Here is a 23,397-nt window from a genome sequence, read left to right as displayed (position 1 = left end):
AAATGGGTGTTCACATGTGGAGGGTGCATACAACAAGAGACAAATATGAAAAAGTCAGAATGGCATGTGAGAGAGTGGCTGGGGGTGCAAAAGTCAGTCAGAAAGGCATGTGCGTATGCATGTACACACAATGCAACATGGGCGACATACATACTCCACAAAATAAATAGCTCAGAATGACATTGAAAGACACAAGAGCATCTTTTTGGAACACTCGGCGGGGACGATGCTTCCAGCCCACTGCATTTCGAGCAGCGTAACAGGCCGGGAGACATCAGCAGAGGCCGTTTAGCAGGCTCCCTGCTGGGCTCCACGGCCTCTGCCATCTCCAGGGACAGGATTTCTGGAAATTGGCGTGAAGCTGATTTAAATATTAAAATCGGTATTTGAATATCATTAGCGGGCCTGGGACTGAAAAAAACAGCGCGAGTTACTCCAGTTTTCACGCGAATTAGGCACTTCGAATTTTTTTGGGAGAATCGCCCCTGACATGTCCATAAAATGCAATAACATAAAAGCCAGAAGATGTTGAACTACATACTAAAACAGTTACATACAAGTCAGGTATTAGGAAAATTGTCACACAGAGTGATGAACACATGGATTGGACAACTGAAAAGAACAGTAATGGAGACAAAAATGATGGAATCACTTTAGAAACACACACATGTTGCAATGGAGAACTGTGGGATCTTCATGGATGAATTAATTACATTGCATTTAAAGTCCTTCCTCATCTTCAATGATCATGTGCTTAGAATGCTCCACCAGAAACAGTAACTGTCCTCTCTTTCCAGGTGTCAACAGGTCTCCTTTGTGTTTCTAGCACTATCTGTTGCTAATTGAAGTTCTGATGGAAGCATGACATCTTAGTAAACCAACTATCTAACAAAGAAATTCTGCTGAATTTATAGAATGAGTGGAATTTGAATAATGAATTTATATAAATGATTTTCAGGAATTTTTCCAGATGCGAAATATTCTCATATGGAATGTAAAGAATTGGTTCATTTGATATTGCCAAATTGGGTTTGACTTGCCAATTTAGCAAAAGTTAGCAAGGTAAGAGATTCACCTAGTCTTCAAATAAAGTTTAGATTAGATTTGTTGGTACTTTGAACTTTGTACAAGCTGCTTCATACTCACACTGGTAACATGCTGCAAGCTGCTGCTGTTCCTGGTCAGAAACTTCATTCATTTGCTGAATGGTACTGCGGTACATCTGAATGGTCTTGACTGAGCCACTCAGCAGAGTGAGCTGCTGTAATATATTTGCATCTTCCTGCTTTATCCTTTTATTATTAGTGGCCAGAACAGGTTGGGCTGGTACGTTGCCAGTTGATACAACACTGGCCTACAAAACAAAACGAGGAAAAATATCTAAGACTATGATCTAAAACTGGTTTAGTATTTACTCTCATTTGAACCATTTACTGGATGAATATGCACCTTTCATTTGTACTTCCTTCCATGAGAGTACAAGAATTATTATAAATTCTATCTTACAAATGCTCTTATTTGAATAACTAGGTTGACTTTCCCATACCTTGTGTGGCCAAATTCCCCTTCAACTCGATTTTCAAGTTTATTGACGACACCATCATAGTGAATCAGATCTCAAACAATGACGAGACAGAGTATGGAACGAGATAAAGAATCTGGTGAACTGGTGTGGTGACAATAATCTCTCCCTCAATGTCAACAAAATGAAGGAGATTGTCATCAACTTCAGGAAGCATAGTGGAGAACATGCCCCTGTCTACATCAATGGGGACGAAGTAGAAATGGTCAAGAGCTTCAGGTTTTTAGGTGTCCAGATTACCAACAACCTGTCCTGGTCCCCCCATGCCGACACTATAGTTAAGAAAGCCCACAACGCCTCTACCTTCTCAGAAGACTAAGGAAATTTGACATATCAGCTACAACTCTCACCACCTTTTACAGATGCACCACAGAAAGCATTCTTTCTGATTGTATCACAGCTTGGTATGGCTTCTGCTCTGCCCAAGACCGCAAGGAACTACAAAAGGTCGTGAATGTAGCCCAGTCCATCACGCAAACCAGCCTCCCATCCATTGACTCTGTCTACACTTCCCACTGTCTCGGCAAAGCAGCCAGCATAATTAAGGACCTCACGCACTCCAGACATTCTCTCTTCCCCCTTCTTCCATCAGGGAAAAGATACAAAACTCTGAGGACACGTACCAACCGACTCAAGAACAGCTTCTTCCCTGCTGCCATCAGACTTTTGAATGCATTAAGTTGATCTTTCTCTACATCCTAGCTATGACTGTAACACTACGTTCTGCACTCTCTCATTTCCTCCTCTATGACTGTCTGTATAGCGTGCAAGAAACAATTCTTTTCACTGTATACTAATACATGTGACAATAATAAATCGAATCAAAATAAAATACCAGGTCTCAGAAGTAGCTTGGTTTGTCCTTTGGAATTAACCTTTGACTGATTAGCAACACCGTGCCAGTTCAAACATTCACCAGTCTAACTCTTAACATACATCTAAAAGTCAACAGTCCGTTGTGGCACCATAATTTTGGCCTCTAAAAATCTGTTTCTTCTTCCTTTCGTGACCAACAACTTAACTTTCATTAAATCCCTACAGTGCAGAAGGAGGCCATTTGACCCATCGAGTTTGCACTGATTCTCCGACAGAGCATCTTACCCGGGCCCTATCTCTGTAACCCCACATATTTACACCATTAATGCCCCGAACCTACACATCTTGGGAACTAAGGGACAATTTATCATGGCCAATCCACCTAACCTGCACATCCTTGGACTGTGGGAGGAAACCGGAGCACCTGGAGAAAATGTGCAGAGCCCACACAGACAGTCACCCAAGGCCAGAATTGAACCTGGGTTCCTGGTGCTGTGAGGCAGCAGTGCTAACCACTGTGCCACCCCAATATTTGAATCTGCTCTTACACCTAAGGAGACCTTATCTCACACTCCATCAGCAATACCAAAAATACCCACCATTTGACTTGTAAGTTTTTAAAGCCCCATTTCTGTTTCCCCTATTACAGTCTTTCTGGTCTGTCTCTATACTCTGTTATGCTCAGTGCTCTTTTAACTTTCCACTCATTCTGCCAAGTTCCAAATGCAGTCTTACAAGATCACCCTGTACCTTCAAGCTTTGAAAATCGAAACTCATTGCCCCATCTCAATAATCTGAGAGTGAATAGGGTACTATGCAGTCTTCTCACACACTGTTAGAGCTTAGCACATTAGAGGGGTGGTCTTGTTTCTGGGGGCTGGGATTCTCCCACCTTTCATTTGAAGCAATGCACTGACAGGTAAGATGGTTTAGGATGGACCAGCAGCAGAAAATGTACTGGTGCTATGTTCTGGTAAGTAATTTATAAAAAAATCAGCAGTGCCTGTATGTGCACACTAATTTTAAACACACCAGACATTGGTAAGTGGATGTGTTCCTACAGGGAGAGAGTAAGCATTTCATATTTAGCAAACAGTGGATCTCCCAGTATCTTGGCTTGGATACGCAAGGTCAATATCAGATATACCCGACTGACCAAAACACATGCAATTCCTTCCTTCTGTAATTGCACCTCTAGATGAACTTGCAGCATAATTTTGTTACCTAATATACCAATCATACAGAGTTAAATTCATATCTTGTTCAAAACTTGAAAGACCTTGCCAAGAATTTCCTCGGAGCCGCTCCCGTTCTGCTCTCATAGCTGCTTCGATAATGCAGCCAATGACGTTAACGGGGTTTCCGCTGCACTCAAAAGAAGCCCTCAGCCCATAATTAATCAACAAATGGCTCAGGTTTTTTTTTAAAAACGTCTGCGTTTTATGCAAGTTTGGTGACTATTACAAGGATAGAGATTCAGAAAGCATTGCAAAACTTACCTGAGTTTGCCGAAGCTCCTGGAATAATTGATTTTCCTGCATCAAGAGGCAGTTCATAATATTCACTAGTTCTAACGGCTGCTGATCAAATGTTTTCTGTAATACAGTAAAATATTAATTGAAGTATTATTTTTAGCAAGCTGGCACAGTCTGCCATAGAAAATATAGTAGTAAAAGAAAAAACATCAACATTGTTGGTCTATCAGAATTACAGTAAGAGTTTTAACAACACCAGGTTAAAGTCCAACAGGTTTATTTGGTAGCAAATACCATAAGCTTTCGGAGCGCTAGTGGTATTTGCTACCAAATAAACCTGTTGGACTTTAACCTGGTGTTGTTAAAACTCTTACTGTGTTTACCCCAGTCCAATGCCGGCATCTCCACATCATGACTATCAGAATTAGGCAGCTGCAGTTGTATACTCTCAATGCACCACACACTGCTGACACAGTACCTTTCCAAAATCAGCCAATTTTCCCTGGCAGATTTTCACTTGTATTATAAATGGCAAGTCAAGACTAAGTAAATTGTTTAGGCAAGTAGTAGAGGGCAGAGATAATCGGAATAAACACAGATACACAAGCCTGGAAGTAGCTGTGGAAAGTGAAACAGAGTTAACAGGCAGGATTTTCTGCTCCTGCTGTGGCGAGCCAGCCAAAAGTCCATTAACTTCAGCAGTGCTGGTAACTCCCCCTGTGGATGGGACTGGAAGATCTTGCCAAATGCTTTAGGTCATGGCCTTCCATCAGAACCAGAGATAACTGGACCAAGGTGAGGCACGAGGAAAGAGGACAGGAGAAGGAGATGGCAGAATGCGAGGAGGAGAAGAGAAACCAAATCAAATGTCACGTGGTAGTTGTGGCAGGGGAAGAGTAGAAAGTTTTGTCAAGCGTGACAAAAGTAGGCAGTTGCTATAGTTGCAAGCGATCTAACAATTCAAAATTACTTGAGCAGTTTTGCATTTGGAATTACTGTTTGCATAACAGCAATTTATTATTGCAGATTCCTATCACAGAGCCACCTTCAGGTACAACAGATAAATATTAACACTTTTAAAAATGGATTTTCCCATGGACAGAGACTGACATAGGAGTTTTCAATGTATTTTGAAATGGAATCTGTGGCCCACTCGTATTTTACTGCAGAGGACGATCATGTTCCTGGCTAAAGACCAGCTGAATATATTTGAATATTCAAGTCTACCAGCACACAACCAGTGGTGATTAGGCATAGTTAGTATCTATGCCAAGCCAACAGTTCAGAGCCAATCAATCCTTGCCTACAATGTTATAACACTAACCAAAGATCCAAGCTCATGATGCTCCACTATCTGAGCACCAAGTGTCAGGCAGCACTGCGGAACATTGCAAGCAGATTGATTGCCCATCCTTTTGGATGAGAATGATGAAATGATTCCGGAAACCCAAGAAAATAACCACTTTACATGGCTTGGTGAATACGTGGCAAGGAGACCGATATGCCATTGACATTAACCCATTATTATCCAAATCATGTTGAAACATTAAGCACCTTCTTTACTTGTTTACTAAACCATACCTTCAGGACAACAGCGTATTCATTCAGCTTGCATTTCACTGAATAGGGCATACGACTTGACATTTTCTGTAATTCAGATACCATTGCGTCCAAGAGATTTCGAGCAAGGTTTTCATTGGTAGGGTTTATGGGAATGGAGCTCCTTAAAAAGGAAATGAAACACAAATTGAAACATTTATTTGGAAAGGAGACCGCCATGTTAATGCAGCACATTATCATTGCTGTTAATGCCTCGTGTTAAAAGGTACACACATACCCCACACCCTCAGTTGCACAAGTCAACCAGCAAAAACTGACAGAATGGAGAAAAACAGTGATCAGTTCCAGAGGAACACAAGTGAAACACAGGGTAGTGTTCACTCATTCTGGAGAGAATCTCAGCTCATGTGAAAAACAAATTTCATGAGCAAAGGGAACTGCTTAAACGTGACAGCACAGACTATAATTGTCATGGAGTGGTGCCCAGCTGCAAGTATGTTTACTGTTGCTAGTCCTCTGCTAGCAAGGATGGTCTTTATCATTACAGGCACAGCCTTATTTAACTGTCATTTCAATCCTGACCACAAATATTTCCTGTTGCTGTTCTCTTTCAGAGTTTCTAAAAGATACACCGTCCAACACTTAGAATGGGTGTGTTGGTGTTAACTCCCACCATAAAAGATTAGAATAGATAGGTGCCAACATAATGGACATAAGGGCCTCTTTTTGTGCTGTAAAACTCTGACTATAAGTAGCAGGGACTATAATAATACATCTATTTGAACCACGTGAAATTATTTGAAAAATAGACCCAAGGAAATAGTCTGATTGGTTTGACAAAGATGTACCCAAAGACCCCGCAAAACCAAATTCCATCAACACCACTGTACAGTAGATGGATAATTATAACTCTGTGTGCTGCATAATATATATAGTACCATACTGAATGCTTGTTCCCCAGTAATTAATTTTCCAATATATACCAAACAGCAGAAGCAGGCAATTATACAGGCTAGATACAGAGAATGCCAGGCAATCCTACAACCAAAAATCAGATCACATCTCTGCCACAGACTCCTACAGTATTCTGGCTGTAGTGCCAAAGACCAGCGTTCCATTCCTAGCTAACTCTTTCACCAAACTGCTCCAGTACAGCTACACACAGGCATTCACATGACAATGTGGAAAATTATGCAAGTATGTCCTGCCCCCACTAATCCAGTCCGGCCACTGCCTTATCAGCCTACTCTCAACCATCGGCAAGTGTTGGAAGGAGTTGGTGACAGTGCTATTACTAACCAGCAGAGAGGGAGAGTTCTGTTTTAAAAAAAAACATATTGAACAGTTTCGCTCTCTTACATCTGGATATTGCATGTGTATATTTAATTAACAAGTTATCAACATTTAGTAACCAAGGAAATAAAACAATATGATCAAAAACACCTGTGCATGGTTTATTGATAAATTATATGAAAAACAAACAAAACAAGGTTAAAATTCACACACACATGCCTTGTGGGTTTGAGTACTGAGATAGCGTTGCAAAGGTTGTTTGGCGTTTCACAGAGGGGTCTGGAGGCTTGTAGGGTTCAACACCCCTTCCACAAAAACAATCACTCCCTCCACCACCGATGCACAGTGGCAGCAGTGTACCATCTACAAGATGCACTGCCGGAACCTACCAAGGCTCCTTCGGCTGCACCTTTCAAACCCACAACCACTAACTTCTAGAACAAGGCAGCAGACATGGAAACATCACCACCTGGAAGTTCCCCTCCAAGCCACACGCCATCCTGACTTGGAAATATATCCTGAAACTCCCTCCCTAACAGCACTGTGGATGTACCTACACCACATGGATTGTAGCAGTTCAAGGCAGCTCGCCACCACTTTCTCAAGAGCAATTAGGGATGGGCAATAAATACTGGCATAGCCAGTGACGTCCATATCCTATAAATGAACAAAATAACACAAACTGCTTATTGGCAGCCCATAACAATGTACATATCCAAGGTACTGCTTCCATGTCAGCTCCTTCCAGACTCTACTCTGCCCAATCTGCTTTCCGTGGGCAGTACTGTTCTCCAGCCCCACATTAACCCTTGCTCTACCAAACATCTTTATCCTACAATGCCCAACATTGTATTTCTGATGAGTAAATGAAAGCCAATTAACCACATCAGGATTCTCAAACAGTTGCACGTAGCTAGTGGCTGATGCATTGGAATGCAGCGATTTAGTATACCCTTTGCTTCAATATGAACAACTTTGCAGGAGACCTACAAATATATGCAATAAAAACCTGCAAAAGCTAGAAATTTGGAATAAAACAGAAAACAAACTAGAAACACACAACGGGTGAGAGAGCCTGGACTGTTCTTGTTCCATTGACTAACCATGGCTGCTGCTCTATCCACTCAGCGAGATAGTGTCTGACTTCAATGGGGAATCGTTGAGCATACAAGGCCTGAAACTGAGGAAGGAACTTTTGTAGTTTCACTATTTCACTCCAGAAAGCCATCCTTTATCTTTAGTACCTGAAACAAGAAAGATATATTCAGTTTAAAAATATGTTTTACATATTTACATACAGTCCAAAGATGTGCGGGTTAGGTTGATTGGCCAAGCTAAATTGCCCCTTAGTGTCCCGGGATGCATAGATTAGAGGGATTAGTGGGTAAAAATGAGGGTTAGAGGGATTAGCAGGTAAAATATGTAGGGATATGGGAATAGGGCCTGGGTGGGATTGTTGTCGGTGCAGACTCGATGGGCCGAATGGCCTCTTTCAGCACTGTAGGGTGTCTATGGTTCTATACAGTTAAGGAGATGATTTACTCATAGCACATACACTTGCATTACCTAATAATTGAACTTTGCAGGCTGAACAAATTCAGAATTTAGGCTATCAAGGAGCTCAACCTATCTTTATCCAGCAGAGAGAACAGTCATTTCAAATCGATATTGTCTTGTTATCACTCAAATATATCCAATGCAATAAATACTGTGGAGCTGATGGGTACAGTTTTATTCCATTTTTACTGTGAAAACCTTTATACAGGCAAGGGCAGCACAGCAGCAAGCACTGCTGCCACACAGCACCAGGGACCCAGGTTTGATCCCCGGCTTGGGTCACTGTCTGTGTGGAGTCTGCACGTTCTCCCCATCTGCATGGGTTTCCTCCCACAGTCCAAAGATGTGCAGGTTAGGTGTATTGGCTGTGCTAAATTCTCCCTCAGTGTACCCAAACAGGCGCCGGAGTGTAGCAACTAGGGGAATTTCACAGTAACTTCATTGCAGTGTTAATGTAAGCCTACTTGTGACACTAATAAACTTTAAAACTTAAAGCTACTCCAAGAGGGTGATTATATCCACACTGAAGGATCAACTGAAGTTCATAGAATGTATCCGTGATAGCTGTTCATAGGCTGTATCCACGATAGCTTCCTTGAACAGTATGTAATGGAACCTACGAGGGAGCAAGCTATCCTAGATCTGGTCCTGTGTAATGAGACAGGAATAATTAATGATCTTACAGTTAGAGATCCTCTCGGAAGAAGCGATCACAGTATGGTTGAATTTAAAATACAGATGGGGCGTGAGAAGGTAAAATCCAATACCAGTGTCTTGTGCTTAAACAAAGGAGACTACAATGGAATGAGGGAGGAGTTGGCTAAGGTAGACTGGGAGCAAAAACTTTATGGTGGGACAATTGAGGAACAGTGGAGGACTTTCAAAGCGATGTTTCACAGTGCTCAGCAAAAGTATATACCAGTGATAAGGAAGGACTGCAGGAAAAGAGATAATCGGCCATGGATATCTAAGGAAATAAAGGAGGGTCTCAAATTGGAAGAAAATGCATAGAAAGTGGCAAAAATTAGTGGGAAACCTTTAAAGGTCAACAGAAAGCCACGAAAAAAGCTATAAAGAAAAGTAAGATGGATTAGGAGAGTAAACTAGCTCAGAATATAAAAACAGATATAACTACAAATATATAAAACGAAAAAGAGGGCTAAAGTAAACATTGGTCCTTTAGAGGATGAGATGGGAGATGTAATAACTGGAAATGAGAAAATGGCTGAGGCATTGAACAGGTATTTTGTGTTGGTCTTCACAGTGGAAGACACAAATAACGTGCCAAAAATTGATGACAGGAAGGCTATGGCAGGTGAAGACCTAGAAACTATCACGAAAGAGGTAGTGTTGGGCAAGCTAATGGGGCTAAAGGTAGACAAGTCTCCTGGCCCTGATGGAATGCATCCCAGGGTACTAAAAGAGATGGCGGGGGAAATAGCAAATGCAGACTGGAAAACAGCAAATGTGACGCCACGGTTTAAAAAAGGAGGTAGACAAAAGACGGGTAACTATAGGCCAGTTAGCTTAACTTCTGTAGTAGGGAAAATGCTTGAATCTATCAAGGAAGAAATAGCGAGACATCTGGATATAAATTGTCCCATTGGTAAGACTCAGCATTGGTTCATGAAGGGCAGGTCATGTTTGAACAATTTGGTGGAATTCTTTGAGAACATTACATGCGCAGTGGACAATGGGGAACCTATGGATGTGGTGAATCTGGATTTCCAGAAAGCATTTGACAAGGTGCCGCACCAAAGACTGCTGCATAAGATAAAGGTGCACGGTGTTACGGGTAATGTATTAGCATGGATAGAGGATTCGTTAACTAACAGAAAGCAAAGAGTGGGGATAAATAGGTGTTTTTCTGGTTGGCGATCAGTGGCTCGTGGTGTGCCTCAGGGATCAGTGTTGGGACCACAATTGTTTACGATTTACATAGATGATTTGGAGTTGGGGACCAAGTGTCGTCTGTCAAAATTCGCAGATGACACCAAGATGAGTGGCAGAGCAAAGTGTGCAGAGGACACTGAGGATACTCAAATCAGTTGGATTTGAAAGTCTGCAAAGGGATATAGATTGTCTAACTGAGTGGGCAAGGGTCTGGCAGATGGAGTACAATGTTGGTAAATGTGAGGTCATCCATTTTGGTAGTAATAGCAGCAAAATGGACTGTTATTTAAATGGTAAAAAATTGCAGCATGCTGCTGTGCAGAGGGACCTGGGTGTCCTTGTGCAAGAATCACAAGGAGTTGGTTTGCAGATGCAGCAGGTAATTAAGGCGGCAAATGGAATTTTGTCCTTCATTGCTAGAGGGATGGAGTTTAAAAACAGTGAGGTTATGTGCAGCTGTATAAGGTGCTGGTGAGGCCACACCAGGAGTACTGTGCACAGTTTTGGTCTCCTTACTTGAGAAAGGATATACTGGCACTGGAGGGGGTGCAGAGGACATTCACTAGGTTGATTCTGGAGTTGAGAGTGTTGGCTAATGAGGAGAGACTGAGTAGACGGAAGCTATACTCATTGGAATTCAGAAGAACGAGGGGAGATCTTATAGAAACATAAGATTATGAAGGGAATAGATAAGATAGAAGCAGGGAAGTCGTTTCCACTGGCAGATGAAACTAGAACTAGGGGGCATAGCCTCAAAATAAGGGGGAGCAGATTTACGACTGAGTTGAGGAGTAACTTCTTCACAGAACGGGTTGTGAATCTGTGGAATTCCCTGCCCAGTGAAGCAGTTGAGGCTACCTCATTGAATGTTCTTTAAGACAAGGATAGATACATTTTTGAACAGTAAAGGAATTAAGGGTTATGATGAGCGGGTGGGTAAGTGGAGCTGAGTCCACGAAAAGATCAGCCATGATCTTATTGAATGGTGGAGCAGGCTTGAGGGGCCAGATGGCCTATTCCTGCTCCTAGTTCATATGTTCTTATGTTCCTTAACTGCTGCATCACAGTAGCGGCAGACTTTTTTTGGAAACCATGTACAGTTGACTCCCAGGATGCAACATCAGTATGAGCATTTGAATAATATAAATGTTGAGTGTACTGCAACGGAATAGGTCACAAGTGTCGATATAACAAGCACATGAAATGGTTTATAAATAGAAATGAGGATGTGATGAGAATGAGGAACATAGTGCCCATTTATACAAAGGCTGACAAGCAGAGGGGCATCAAACCGTATTTTCACGACAGCCATAGTGGGCTATTGGAATCATCGTGCTTCTTCTCTGGTTTTCTTCAAGCCTCCCTCAGTCCACGTTTCAATGTTATCTACCCATTCTTCCTCTTCTGTTTTTACTCTCAATTTCGCTTTCTATTGTTGTTAGGACAAGGATGTTGGGTCTTTGCTTCCAGTGTCCATACTTGACCATATTTCTCTCTCTATCAGCATTTAACAACCATTTTGATTCCTGAAATTCTACTCGAACCCACTCATTTGTTTTTCTGTCCATCCAACTGATTTGAGTATCCTCATCCATATCTACATTTCAAAGGCTGCTATCCTCCTCTCATCCTCTTTCTTCAGAGTCCGACACTCGCATCCCTAGAAGTGCAACACTCCACACTAGTGACAGTACTAGATGTTTTTTCAGCTTCATAGTGATGCTCTTGGACTTCTAGACATTACTCAAGTCTGATGGCAGTAGCATATAAAATGATGGAATTGATTATCATGAGCAAACTCTGGGATTACTTCCATGATAATAATCCAGTAAATAATATCTAATGTAATGTAGACTGAAATGGTGACATCATAAGTGGTCTGTGGCAAGCATGATAAATTTGGACTTCCAAAAAAAAAAAGCATTTCACAAGCTTGTACACAAAAATCCATAAATAATAACACGGTGGAGATCAAGGCTAAACCTGGGAATAGGTAAGCACAAGAAGCAGCAGGTACTTGTTCCAGCATTAAGGGGAATATAGAGTCATAGAGGTTTACAGCATGGAAACAGGCCCTTCAGCCCAACTTGTCCATGCCGTCCTTTTTTTAAAACCACTTAGTTCCAATTGCCCCCGTTTGGCCCATATCCCTCCATAGCCATCTTACCCATGTAACTGTCTAAATGCTTTTTAAAAGACAAAATTGTACCCGCCTCTACTACTGCCTCTGGCAGCTTGTTTCAGACACTCACCACCCCCCGTGTGAAAAAATTGCCTAGAATCGCTCTAGACCCTTTTGTATCTCTCCCCTCTCACCTTAAACCTATACCCTCTAGTTTTAGACTCCCCTACCTTTGGGAAAAGATGTTGACTATCTAGCTGATCTATGCCCCTCATTATTTTATAAACCTCTATATGATTACCCCCAAGTCTCCTACGCTCCAGGGAAAAAAGTCCTAGTTTATCCAGCCTCTCCTTATAACTCAAACCATCAAGTCCCGGTAGGAATATGTTGCGTCATTCCTACTGTTTTCAGTTGGCATTGACTTGGATCCAGAAGCTCAAAACAAACTGACCAAATTCACAAATGGTAACAGACTTGGAGACAAATTGAATTTCGAGCTTAAAATAATAAGAGTTGGAGACCAAGTGATTGGTTGTAAATGGGGAGAGGTCTGTCAATCTAATTCAGAGCAATCTCACCCAGGAGGAAAGTTATGGGTTCAAGCCCCATTTCAGGGTTTGACCACAGAAATCTAAGCTGACAATACAGCGCAGTACTGAGGGAGTCCTCTAATATCTTTCGAATGAGATCTTAAAACTTATTATTTATTCTTATGGGTGGGATTTTTCTCCATCTCTGCAGCATGTTGGGCAGTGACAGCGCGCCACTCGCTGGCTTTGAGATCTTATGGTCCTGCCATTGTCAACAGGGCTTCTTGTTGAATGCACCCCTCACCACTGGTAGGACCGCAAGATCCCGCCAGCGTGAATGGCAGGAAGATTTCAGCAACTAATACGAGCATTGCTGGTCATCCCTAATTGCCCTTAAATTAAGTTAATCACATTAGTGTGGACTGGAGGGGAGCAAGAATGGGAGGTTTCCTTAAAAAGGACTTGATTAAACTACTGTAATTGTGTTTTTACAACAATCTGACAGGCTCTTACACTACTTGATATTTTTTAAAACTGAATTCAAATTCTCAAATTGCTATGGTGGGAGTTGAAGGATAGGAGAGAATCATCAGACCAGTTACAAACCACTAGTAACCATACTCCATGTCCCAGGAGCGTTAACAGCTCCAATGCATTGCAGCCCAAAATGGATTTTAAATTTTGAAGAGAAATTTGAACTCACATTCAGCAAGTCCAGTGACATAGGAAAATTGTTAATACCCCTCAGTGAACACCCCAAAGCAGATAACCTTATTGCTGTTTGCAGGGTCTTGCCATGTGTAAATTCTATGTCTTGTTGGCTACAAAGCAACTTTTAAAAAGCAATTCATTAGCTGTTGGCTGTGCCTGTGATGGGACATCTTGAGGATATGGAAGACACAAGAACACTATAAATACAAGTTCATTCTTTTTAGTTGCATGAATATTGTAAATCACAGGCTGCACATGGTGTGCATCAGACTGGGTTGCAGCCTGTTTAAAGTAGCAAAAACTTCAGAAAGTTGCCACTGTGTTAAACCAAAACAGAAGTTTTTCTATGGACCTTTATCGTAAAGGTTAAAAAGAAAAATGCAAAGTGGGATTCAGGAAGATTTGGGGCACGTCTGAAAAAAAAGGAACCGTTTCTTTAAAAACTCTGGGGTTGTCAGTAACTACTTGTAAAACACTAAACTGTTTATGCTTTTTCTACGTTTAAGGTGTTAGTTTCATATGTTTTGCTGCTAAACTGGTGGTTTATAATGAGGTAATGCAGTAAATATTGTGGGACAATGCACACATCCATCAAGGGCATAAAAAAGGCGCAAATGACAGTCACACATGCATCACCATCCATGTCACTCTATATGCACATAAGTGTCCGAATATAGCAATAAAGCAGAACATAGATAAAGAATCTCAACATGTATCCATTTGTAACGGCATTAGTGAGCATAAAGTTTGACACATTTAATGATAAGCAAACATCTATGTTTACCATTTTAACCATCATCGTGTAAGCAGAACCGAGTCTCAAAACTAAGTTGACTTGAAATATTCCTAATTAGACGAGTATGACTTGCTTGGACAGAGTAGGAACTCTGATTTTAATGGATGGAAAGTCAGCTGCACTGAATTATACAAGCTCCTGTTGTACAAAGCCCTATTCTAGGCACAGCAAGCCATAAAAAAACCTATATAAAAACAATCATTCTAAATGACACTTGCTCAAAGTTAAAACTGAATTCATCAGAGATTGAATGCAACAACATGAAACATTTTCCTATCTCAGGTCAATAACTTGCTGAAATCCAGCTCAGATCACAAGATCAAGCCCTTGTAAAAGTTGAAACAGAAATAAAAATAGAAATTGCTGCAAAAACACAGCAAAACAGTCAATATTTTGGCCTTGCATGAATGCAGAGGCCCTTCTCTTCCAGGGCCTCTGTCTCTCACAATATGTAGGGGCCAGAACTGGACCCAGTATTCTGATGGGATCTGATCAAGCTCTTGCACAAGAACATGACAATGCTTTTTGTTGCACAGCGTATCAGCTAAATATCCCAAATCTCTAGTATAAAAGCAAAATACTGCAGATGCTGGACACCTGGAATAAAAATAAGTGCTGGGAAAACTCAGCACATCTGGCGGCATTCGTGGAGAGAGAAACAGAGTTAACGTTTCGAGTCCAATACGACTCCTCTTCGAGATATATATATCCCAATAATTTTGTTTGTTTGCTTTTGCTATAACCTTTGGTGTTAGTGAACATCTCTAAATGACCAAAGTCTCATCTCTTAAACTAATTCAGAGCCCTGTTCATTATACACATGCTTGTCACTACCCCAACCTAATACACGTACCTGCATTCATCTACATTAAATATAATCTGCCAGATGCCAGCCAGTTCTCTCCCTCACCCAGATCAGACTGTAATTATTTTTCCTCCTCATCGGTTCTGTCAGCAGCACTAAACTTTGTGTCATTCGCACACTTGCAGATCAGAACACATGCAGATTATGAAGAGCGACAGTCCCAAAACTACTCCCTGCAGAGCTTCACTTGCAAACAATTTCTTTTGGATTACTTCCAAAAATGCTGTTACCAATGGTAAAGGCTGTTCTTCCGGTCCCTCATTTCCTCTATTAGGACCTCCAGGGAAGCACAAGAACAGTAGGGAGTAGCACTGTGTCTCATCAGTCTTGCTATTTAGTCTTAAAGTTGTCAAATGTAAAACACAAACAGGGTATGCAACCTCAAAAAGGTGCATCCTGGTTTTAAGTACGCCTCAAGAGGCATGCAATAAATTGTATGTGTCAAGCAAGCAGGCTGCCAAATTGAGAGAGAGAGAGATTGGGACCACAGGCCATTAATGTAATTCATTAAATTATGATCAAGTTAAAATTACTCAAGCCCTAACACCAAAGAAATCATGTGCCCTGTGCGTTAGCTGCCCAATTCCTGCCCTTAACCCAGGGGCTGAGACATTAAGACTAGGGTAGGACTTTTTGAATGTTGGGGCTTTCCACCCTGCATCCCAGCTGATACTGGCTGCTGTACTGCCATGTAACACTCCATGGACACCTGCCTCTCGGCTCAGGAGGAAGACTTGACTCAGAGCTGCCAGCCAGATTGGCCGGTGGCCTGATGACTCCAGCAGCTATAAACTTCATTGGCGAGGTTATCGCTGATGGGCACAGGAGACCCCAAAAGATTGCTCCCCCACCTTGCCCGACAGTAGTTCGCCCTGTAGAAACTGCCAGTCTACCCACCTAACGTGGACCTCCCCCTGCCATGGGTATAAAGTGGCAGCATGAGTCACTTAATTGGCCACTTAAGGGTCTCAATAGGCCCATGGCAGGCAATCCAATCCCCAGCTTGTTCTGTGCTAGTTGGTCAAGGGCAGAGCAGCAGTTGGGTGCTGCAATTGAACTCAGGTCCCTTAACCAAGAAAAAGAGACACATCAACCACGGCTTTTGTCTTCTAATAGGATCCAGTGACCTCCTATTAACATGGAAAATGGCTACTTGGGTGAAGGAGCTGAGGCTGACAAATGCCCATGGAGCAGTTTAAGGAAAGATATTATTTCATTGGAGGCAGTACAGAGAAGGTTCACTAGGAACCCGGAACGGAGGGGGCTGTCTTAGGAGGTAAAGGGTGAACAGGTTGGGACTCTACTCATTGGAATTTATAAGAATAAAAGACTTGATCTCATTGGAACACACAGGATTTTTAAGGGGCTTGACAGGGTAAATGTTGAGAGGATGTTTCCCCTCATGGGGGAGTCTAGGACCAGAGGGCATAGTCTCAGAATAAAGGGGCGCCAATTTAAGTCTGAGATGAGGAGGAATTTCTTCTCTCAGAGGGTTGAGAGTCTTTGGAACTCGTTGCCACAGAGAGCTGTGTGGGCAGAGTCCTTGTGTACATTTCAGGCTGGGCTAGATTTTAAGAGAATAGCTAGATAGATTAGTAAGGGAATTAAGGGTTATGGGAAAGGGCAGGAAAGTGGACGCGAGTCAAGTTGAATCAGCCATGATCCTACTAAAGGGCGGAACAGACTATCCTTACACAAGATGGTACAAAATTATTCAGGGCTTGCATTTGATTTATTGCCACCTTCTACAGATATGCCAGCTTTAGAAACTTCTGTCCCACTCTTATTTCAGACTTCACCTCACTCAGGAATTAAAAACTTTCCTCCTCCTCCTCCTGTCTCTCAAGAGTGGGATGTTCACATTGCTGTTGAATTAAAAGGAATCTCAGAATTATTAAAGTAGTTATAAGTTCATTGTGTTATCACAGGATCTCTATTTAGATAAACTTGAGAGATAATTGCTTCTCCACCCACTCCCCCATTACCTACCTATTTCTCATTCAATATGTGGATGGCCTGACTAGAGAGGGGGTAAAAAGGGCAGGTGACACAAGTGTTAGTGAGGGATCACTTTGGGACCAGTGACCATAATTCTATTAGTTTTAAGCTAGCTATGGAAAATGATAGGTCTGGCCCAAAAGTTAAAATTCTAAATTGGGGCAAGGCCAATTTTGATGGTATCAGGCAGGAACTTTCAAAAGTTAATTGGGGGAGTCTGTCAGAAGGCAAAGGGACATCTGGTAAGTGGGAAACTTTCAAAAGTGTGTTAACCAGGGTTCAGAGGAAGCACATTCCTCTTAGAGTGAAGGGCAAGGCTGGTAGAGTAGGGAACCCTGGATGACTCCGGATATTGAGGCCCTGGTCAAGAAGAAGAAGGAGGCACATGGCATGCATAGGCAGCTGGGATCGTGAATCCTTTGAAGAGTATAGGGGGTGTAGGAGTAGAGTTAAGAGAGAAATCAGGAGGGCAAAAAGGGGGCACGAGATTGTCTTGGCAGATAAGGCAAAGAAGAATCCAAAGAGCTTCTACAAATACATAAAGGCCAAAACAGTAACTAGGGAGAGAGTAGGGCCTCTTAAGGATCAACAAGGTCATCTATGTGCGGATCCACAAGAGATGGGTGAGATCCTAAATGAATATTTCTCATCAGTACTTACTGTTGAGAAAAGCATGGATGTTAGGGAACTTGGGGAAATAAATAGTGATGTCTTGAGAAGGAGCTGCTGGAAGTCTTAAAGCGCATCAAGGTAGATAAATCCCTGGAGCCTGATGAAGTGTATCCCAGGACATTGTGGGAGGCTAGAGAGGAAATTGCGGGTCCCCTAGCAGAGATATTTGAATCATTGGCAGTCACAGGTGAGGTGCCTGAAGATTAGAGGGTGGCAAATGTTGTGCCTTTGTTTAAAAAGGGCTGCAGGGAAAAGCCTGGGAACTACAGGCCGGTGAGCCTCACATCTGTGGTGAGTAAATTGTTGGAAGGTATTTTGAGAGACAGGATCTACAGCCATTTAGAGACACAAGGACTGATTAGGGACAGTCAGCATGGCTTTGTGAGTGGAAAATCATATCTCACAAATTTGATTGAGTTTTTTGAAGGGGTAACCAAGAAGGTAGATGAGGGCAATGCAGTTGATGTTGTCTACATGGACTTTAGCAAGGCCTTTGACAAGGTACTGCATGGTAGGTTGTTGCACGAGGTTAAATCTCACGGGATCCAGGGTGAGGTAGCTAAATGGGTACAAAATTGGCTTGATGACAGAAGCCAGAGGGTGGTTGTAGAGGATTGTTTTTCAAACTGGAGGCCTGTGACCAGCGGTGTGCCTCAGGGATCAGTGCTGGGTCCACTGTTATTTGTCATTTACATTAATGATTTGGATGAGAATATAGGAGGCATGGTTAGTAAGTTTGCAGATGGCACCAAGATTGGTGGCATAGTGGACAGTGAAGGCGATCTCGGATTGCAGCGGGATCTTGATCAATTGGGCCAGTGGGCTGACGAATGGCAGATGGAGTTTAATTTAGATAAATGCGAGGTGATGCATTTTGGTAGATTAAACCAGGGCAGGACTTACTCAGTTAATGGTAGGGCGTTGGGGAGAGTTACAGAACAAAGAGATCTAGGGGTACAGGTTCATAGCTCCTTGAAAATGGAGTCACAGGTGGACAGAGTGGCGAAGGCAGCATTCAGCATGCTTGGTTTCATTGGTCAGAACATTGAATACAGGAGTTGGGATATCTTGTTGAAGTTGTACAAGACATTGGCAAGGCCACACTTGGAATACTGTGTACAGTTCTGGTCACCCTATTATAGAAAGGATATTATTAAACCAGAAAGAGTGCAGAAGAGATTTACGAGGATGCTACCGCCGACTTGATGGTTTGAGTTATAAGGAAAGGGTGGATAGACTGGGACCTTTTTCTCTAGAGCGTAGAAGGCTGAGGGGTGATCTTATAGAGGTCTATAAAATAACGAGGGACATAGATCAGCTACATAGTCAAAGTCTTTTCCCAAAGGTAGGGGAGTCTAAAACTCGAGGACATAGGTTTAAGGTGAGAGGGGAGAGATACAAGAGTGTCCAGAGGGACAATTTTTTCACACACAGGATGGAGTGTCTGGAACAAGCTGCCAGAGGTAGTAGTAGAGGTGGGTACAATTTTGTCTTTTAAAAAGCATTTAGATAGTTACATGGGTAAGATGGGTATAGAGGGATATGGGCCAAATGCAGGCAATTGGGACTAGCTTAGGGGGTTTAAAAAAAAAAAGGGCGGCATGGACAAGTTAGGCCGAAAGGCCTGTTTCCATGCTGTAAACCTCTGACTCTATAAATAGGTACAGGTAAATACCAACCATCCTATTTATCTACCCTGATCTGAGGTGAAGATGGCAGTAACTATGTTGGTCAACACATACCTCCATGTTAACCTTATTTCTGTACAACAGAAACATCTTTGGTGTTAGATTAGATTTTGCATCTGTTCGTTGCACTTTGAGAAACTGTCCTAATCTATAACAGTATAGTTTTAATGAAATCAGTTGGTGCACGTGAGGCGAACTCTATTCCCTATAGAAAATAGGACCAGGAGGAGGCCATTCGGCCCTTCGAGCCTGCTCCACCATTCATTATGATCATGGCTGATCATCCAACTCAATATCCTGATCCCACCTGCTCCCCACCTCCCCATATCCTTTGATCGCCTCAACACCGAGAGCCATATCTAATGGCTTCTTGAAAACATTCAATATTTTGGCCTTAACTATTTTCTGTGGTAGCAAATTCCATTGGCTGACCACTCTCTGGGTGAAGAAATTTCTCCTCATCTCTGTCCTAAACGGTCCATCCTGTATCCTCAGACTGTGACCCCTGGTTCTGGACACTCCCACCATCAGGAACATCCTTGCAACTACCCTGTCTAGTCCTGTTAGAATTTATGGATTTCTATTAGATTCCCCCTCATTCTTTTGAACCCCAGCAAATACAACCCCAATCGACTTAATCTCTCCTCATACGCAAGTCCCACCACCCCAGGAATTAGTCTGGTTAACCTTTTCTGCACTCCCTCTAGAGCAAGAACATCCTTCCTCACATAAGGAGACCAAAACTGCACACAATACTCCAGGTGTGGTCTCACCAAGGCCCTGTGTAATTGCATCAAGACATCTCTGCTCCTGTATTTGAATCCTCTCACTATGAAGGCCAACATACCATTTGCCTTTTTTACTGCCTGCTGCACCTGCATGCTTACCTTCAGTGACTGGTGTACGAGGACACCAAGGTCTCGTTGCACATTCCCCTCTCCTAATTTATGGCCAGATAGTAATCTGCCTTCCCATTTTTGCTACCAAAGTGGATAACCTCATATCTACTGCCAATCATTTACCCACTCACTCAACTTGTCCAAATCACACTAAAGGATCTCTGCATCCTCCTCACAGCTCACCCTCCCACCCAGCTTTGTGTCATCCACAAATTTGGAGATATTACATTTAGTTCCCTCATCTAAATCATATCATGAATAGCTGGGGTCCTGGCACTGATCCCTGCGGTTGCCCACTAGTCACTGCCTGCCATTTCCAAAAAGACCCGTTTATTCCTACTCTTTGTTTCCTGTTTGCCAACCAGCTTTCTATCGATCTCAATACACTACCCCCAATCCCATGTGCTTTAATTTTACACGTTAATCTCTTCTGTGGTACTTTGTCAAAAGCCTTCTGAAAGTCCAAATAAACCACATCCACTGGCTCCCCCTCATCAACTCTACTAGTTACATCCTATAGCACTGGTGGTATACAAAAATTGGGTGATGAAATATTGCAGCCGGAGGAAGGTTAAAAATAAAAACTACCTTTTTTTTTACAAATAAAATACATCAGCCAGCCCTCACACAGCAAGGAAGATCAACACGAGAAAAACCATTCAATAGATCACCAGTGGATGAAAACAGTGACTTACGTCAGCAATCTAGGTCTGGAAGATGGAGCCTGCATGCCTGCTTACTAGAGAAAAAAAACGATCCCCATGCTGTGACTGAACTAAAGGGAGCTCTAAAGACCTCTCGCAAGTACACACACCCCTTACGTATCTGATTTGTCATATGTATTAGTATACAGTGAAAAGTATTGTTTCCTGCACGCTATGCAGACAAAGCATACTGTTCATAGAGAAGGAAAGGAGAGAGTGCCGAATGTAGTGTTACAGTCACAGCTAGGGTGTAGAGGAAAGATCAGCTTAGTGCGAGGTAGGTCCATTCAAAAGTCTGACGGCAGCAGGGAAGAAACTGCTCGAGTCGGTTGGTACGTGACCTCAGACTTTTGTATCTTTTACCAGATGGAAGAAAGTGGAAGAAAGAAAGAATGTCCGGGGTGTGTGGGGTCCTTATCCCAGCACCCAGCATTACAGCTTTCAGAAGAGCCAAGAACATTAATGTTACATTTATGAGATATAAATACCAAATAACAACAATGTTAGATCCTTTCTTTGCCCAAAATAAAGGTACAACTGGTGGGATGTCATCTTTGCAGGCCTGGTAGATAAAACAGACCAGCTACACCGCTCAGAACAGTTCTTTACAGTGTTCTACATACCTCAGAGATGTTAATTATTCTACATGTTCAGACCTGATCTTGGTGGTTTAAATCTTCTGAGGTGCTGTTCTGTTTGGAGAGTGGGAAGTCAATAATTCATTCTTTGCACAGAACATGATCCATTAATGCCTTTATCACCCTTTACAGAGGCAGATGTTTTTGGATTCTACTCCTCTCAGAAGTTACTGCTGCAGGTATTTCAAATCTCTATGGTCATTTACTTTAATCTTCCCGAAACAAAATGTTTTCAGCTAAATGTGTCACTTGGCAGGACCAATTTTCCACAGCCACACTAACTGTGGACAGGATTTTCCAGTCTTCTCTCTCTCTCTCTTCCACCCCCCCCCCCCCCACCCACCCACCAGAAATTCCTGCCCGAGGCCAACAGACCTTTCAATAGTCTGTCAAATTAATTGTCCTGCTCGTGTGGATAACTGTAGTGGGTGGGGCCTGAAAATGTACTTCTGTTTTAACAGAAACAGGCTGTTAGCATAACTGCATGATGGGGCTGTCCTTCTGCCTGGAGTCCAAATCCAAAACCCGCCCTGGCAATGTTTGGGCTGATGGGAGGTTTTTTTTAAAAACTGCATTTGGAAACAAAGTTGTTTTTTAAAATGTGTATGAAATTCTTTTTAAACCCTTGTACAACTTAAGAGGGCAGGTGGCCTGTTATCAAGGGCTTAACCAATGTCATTCATGAGTGGAGTTACAATGAGACTCACCCACTAGCTTCTTTTACCGTCCCCCACGGCCAAGCATCTGTCTGCCAAAGTAATGAACCTGAAATTAGTGACTGAACAATTAAACCCTCCTTGTGTGCATGTGCACATGGACACACCTGCCTTTTGATAGACTGAAACACCGATTCACAAAAACTTTAATGAATCCAATGTCGATATTCACCACCTCTGAAATAGATATTTCAGAAGTGGGTGAGTGAGGACATGGTGGCAATAGGTAGCACAGTGAGGTACGACACTGGTTTTTTTAAACTGTGGACCGGAGATTTGTTTCCAGAGTCTGGTAGGTCAAACTTCTCCTCTCTCTATAATTTGCGAGAATGCTAAATGAAATGAATTTTGGAAGTTTCAACCCAATTCTGAGGTGAATACAGGATTCAAGCAAAAAACTCAAGTCTAATTTAGCATTAACACCTCACTGATACAAATGTGTGTTGCTGGGCAGTGGTGCTGTTATTTTGTTACAAGAAGTTCACAGGATATGGTTTGCTACAATGTACATTCTGTAATACAGATTTCACAGTACTCAGCGGCACACACAATGGTGGTCATATATAATTAGGCTAATTAAACAGCATGGATGACTAATGATAGCAGTTTACACCATCTCTTAGGGGCTTCTGCCATGGTTATGGTGGTCAATCAGGAGTTCCCTGTGGATGGACCACAGCGGTTCAAGGAGCCAACTCACCACCAGTTGGGATGGGCAATAAATGCAGGCCTAGCCAGCAACACCCATTTCTCATGAACAATTCCTTTAAAAATACCCCAGATTTCCCCCAATAGTTATTGCTGTCTAGCCTGCCAACACGTACCATTTATGCTCACATGAAAAATGGTCATTTGAGGGCAACTAGCACCTGTGGAGCT

At 42.3% G+C, this 23,397-nt stretch overlaps 1 protein-coding gene across 3 annotated transcripts in view; it reads right to left on the bottom strand.

Moving 5' to 3' along the window:
- The window catches only part of LOC144481968 (signal transducer and activator of transcription 5B-like), a 142,149-nt gene that overhangs the window by 62,679 nt on the left and 56,073 nt on the right, over nt 1-23,397 (bottom strand). For all 3 annotated transcript variants that reach the window (XM_078201175.1, XM_078201174.1, XM_078201176.1), the window contains exons 2-5: nt 7,830-7,970; nt 5,455-5,596; nt 3,898-3,993; nt 1,147-1,354 (exon numbers count right to left, since the gene is read on the bottom strand). In XM_078201175.1, the coding sequence (XP_078057301.1) occupies nt 1,147-1,354; nt 3,898-3,993; nt 5,455-5,596; nt 7,830-7,954 (571 nt within the window). In that variant the 5' untranslated portion in view covers nt 7,955-7,970. The remainder of the gene's footprint in view (nt 1-1,146; nt 1,355-3,897; nt 3,994-5,454; nt 5,597-7,829; nt 7,971-23,397) is intronic.

Source organism: Mustelus asterias, chromosome X (genome assembly GCF_964213995.1).
Source record: "Mustelus asterias chromosome X, sMusAst1.hap1.1, whole genome shotgun sequence".
Lineage (NCBI taxonomy): Eukaryota > Metazoa > Chordata > Chondrichthyes > Carcharhiniformes > Triakidae > Mustelus > Mustelus asterias.
The sequence above is the reverse complement of the archived record's forward strand: the minus strand, read 5'-3'. Positions and strand labels throughout refer to the sequence as shown.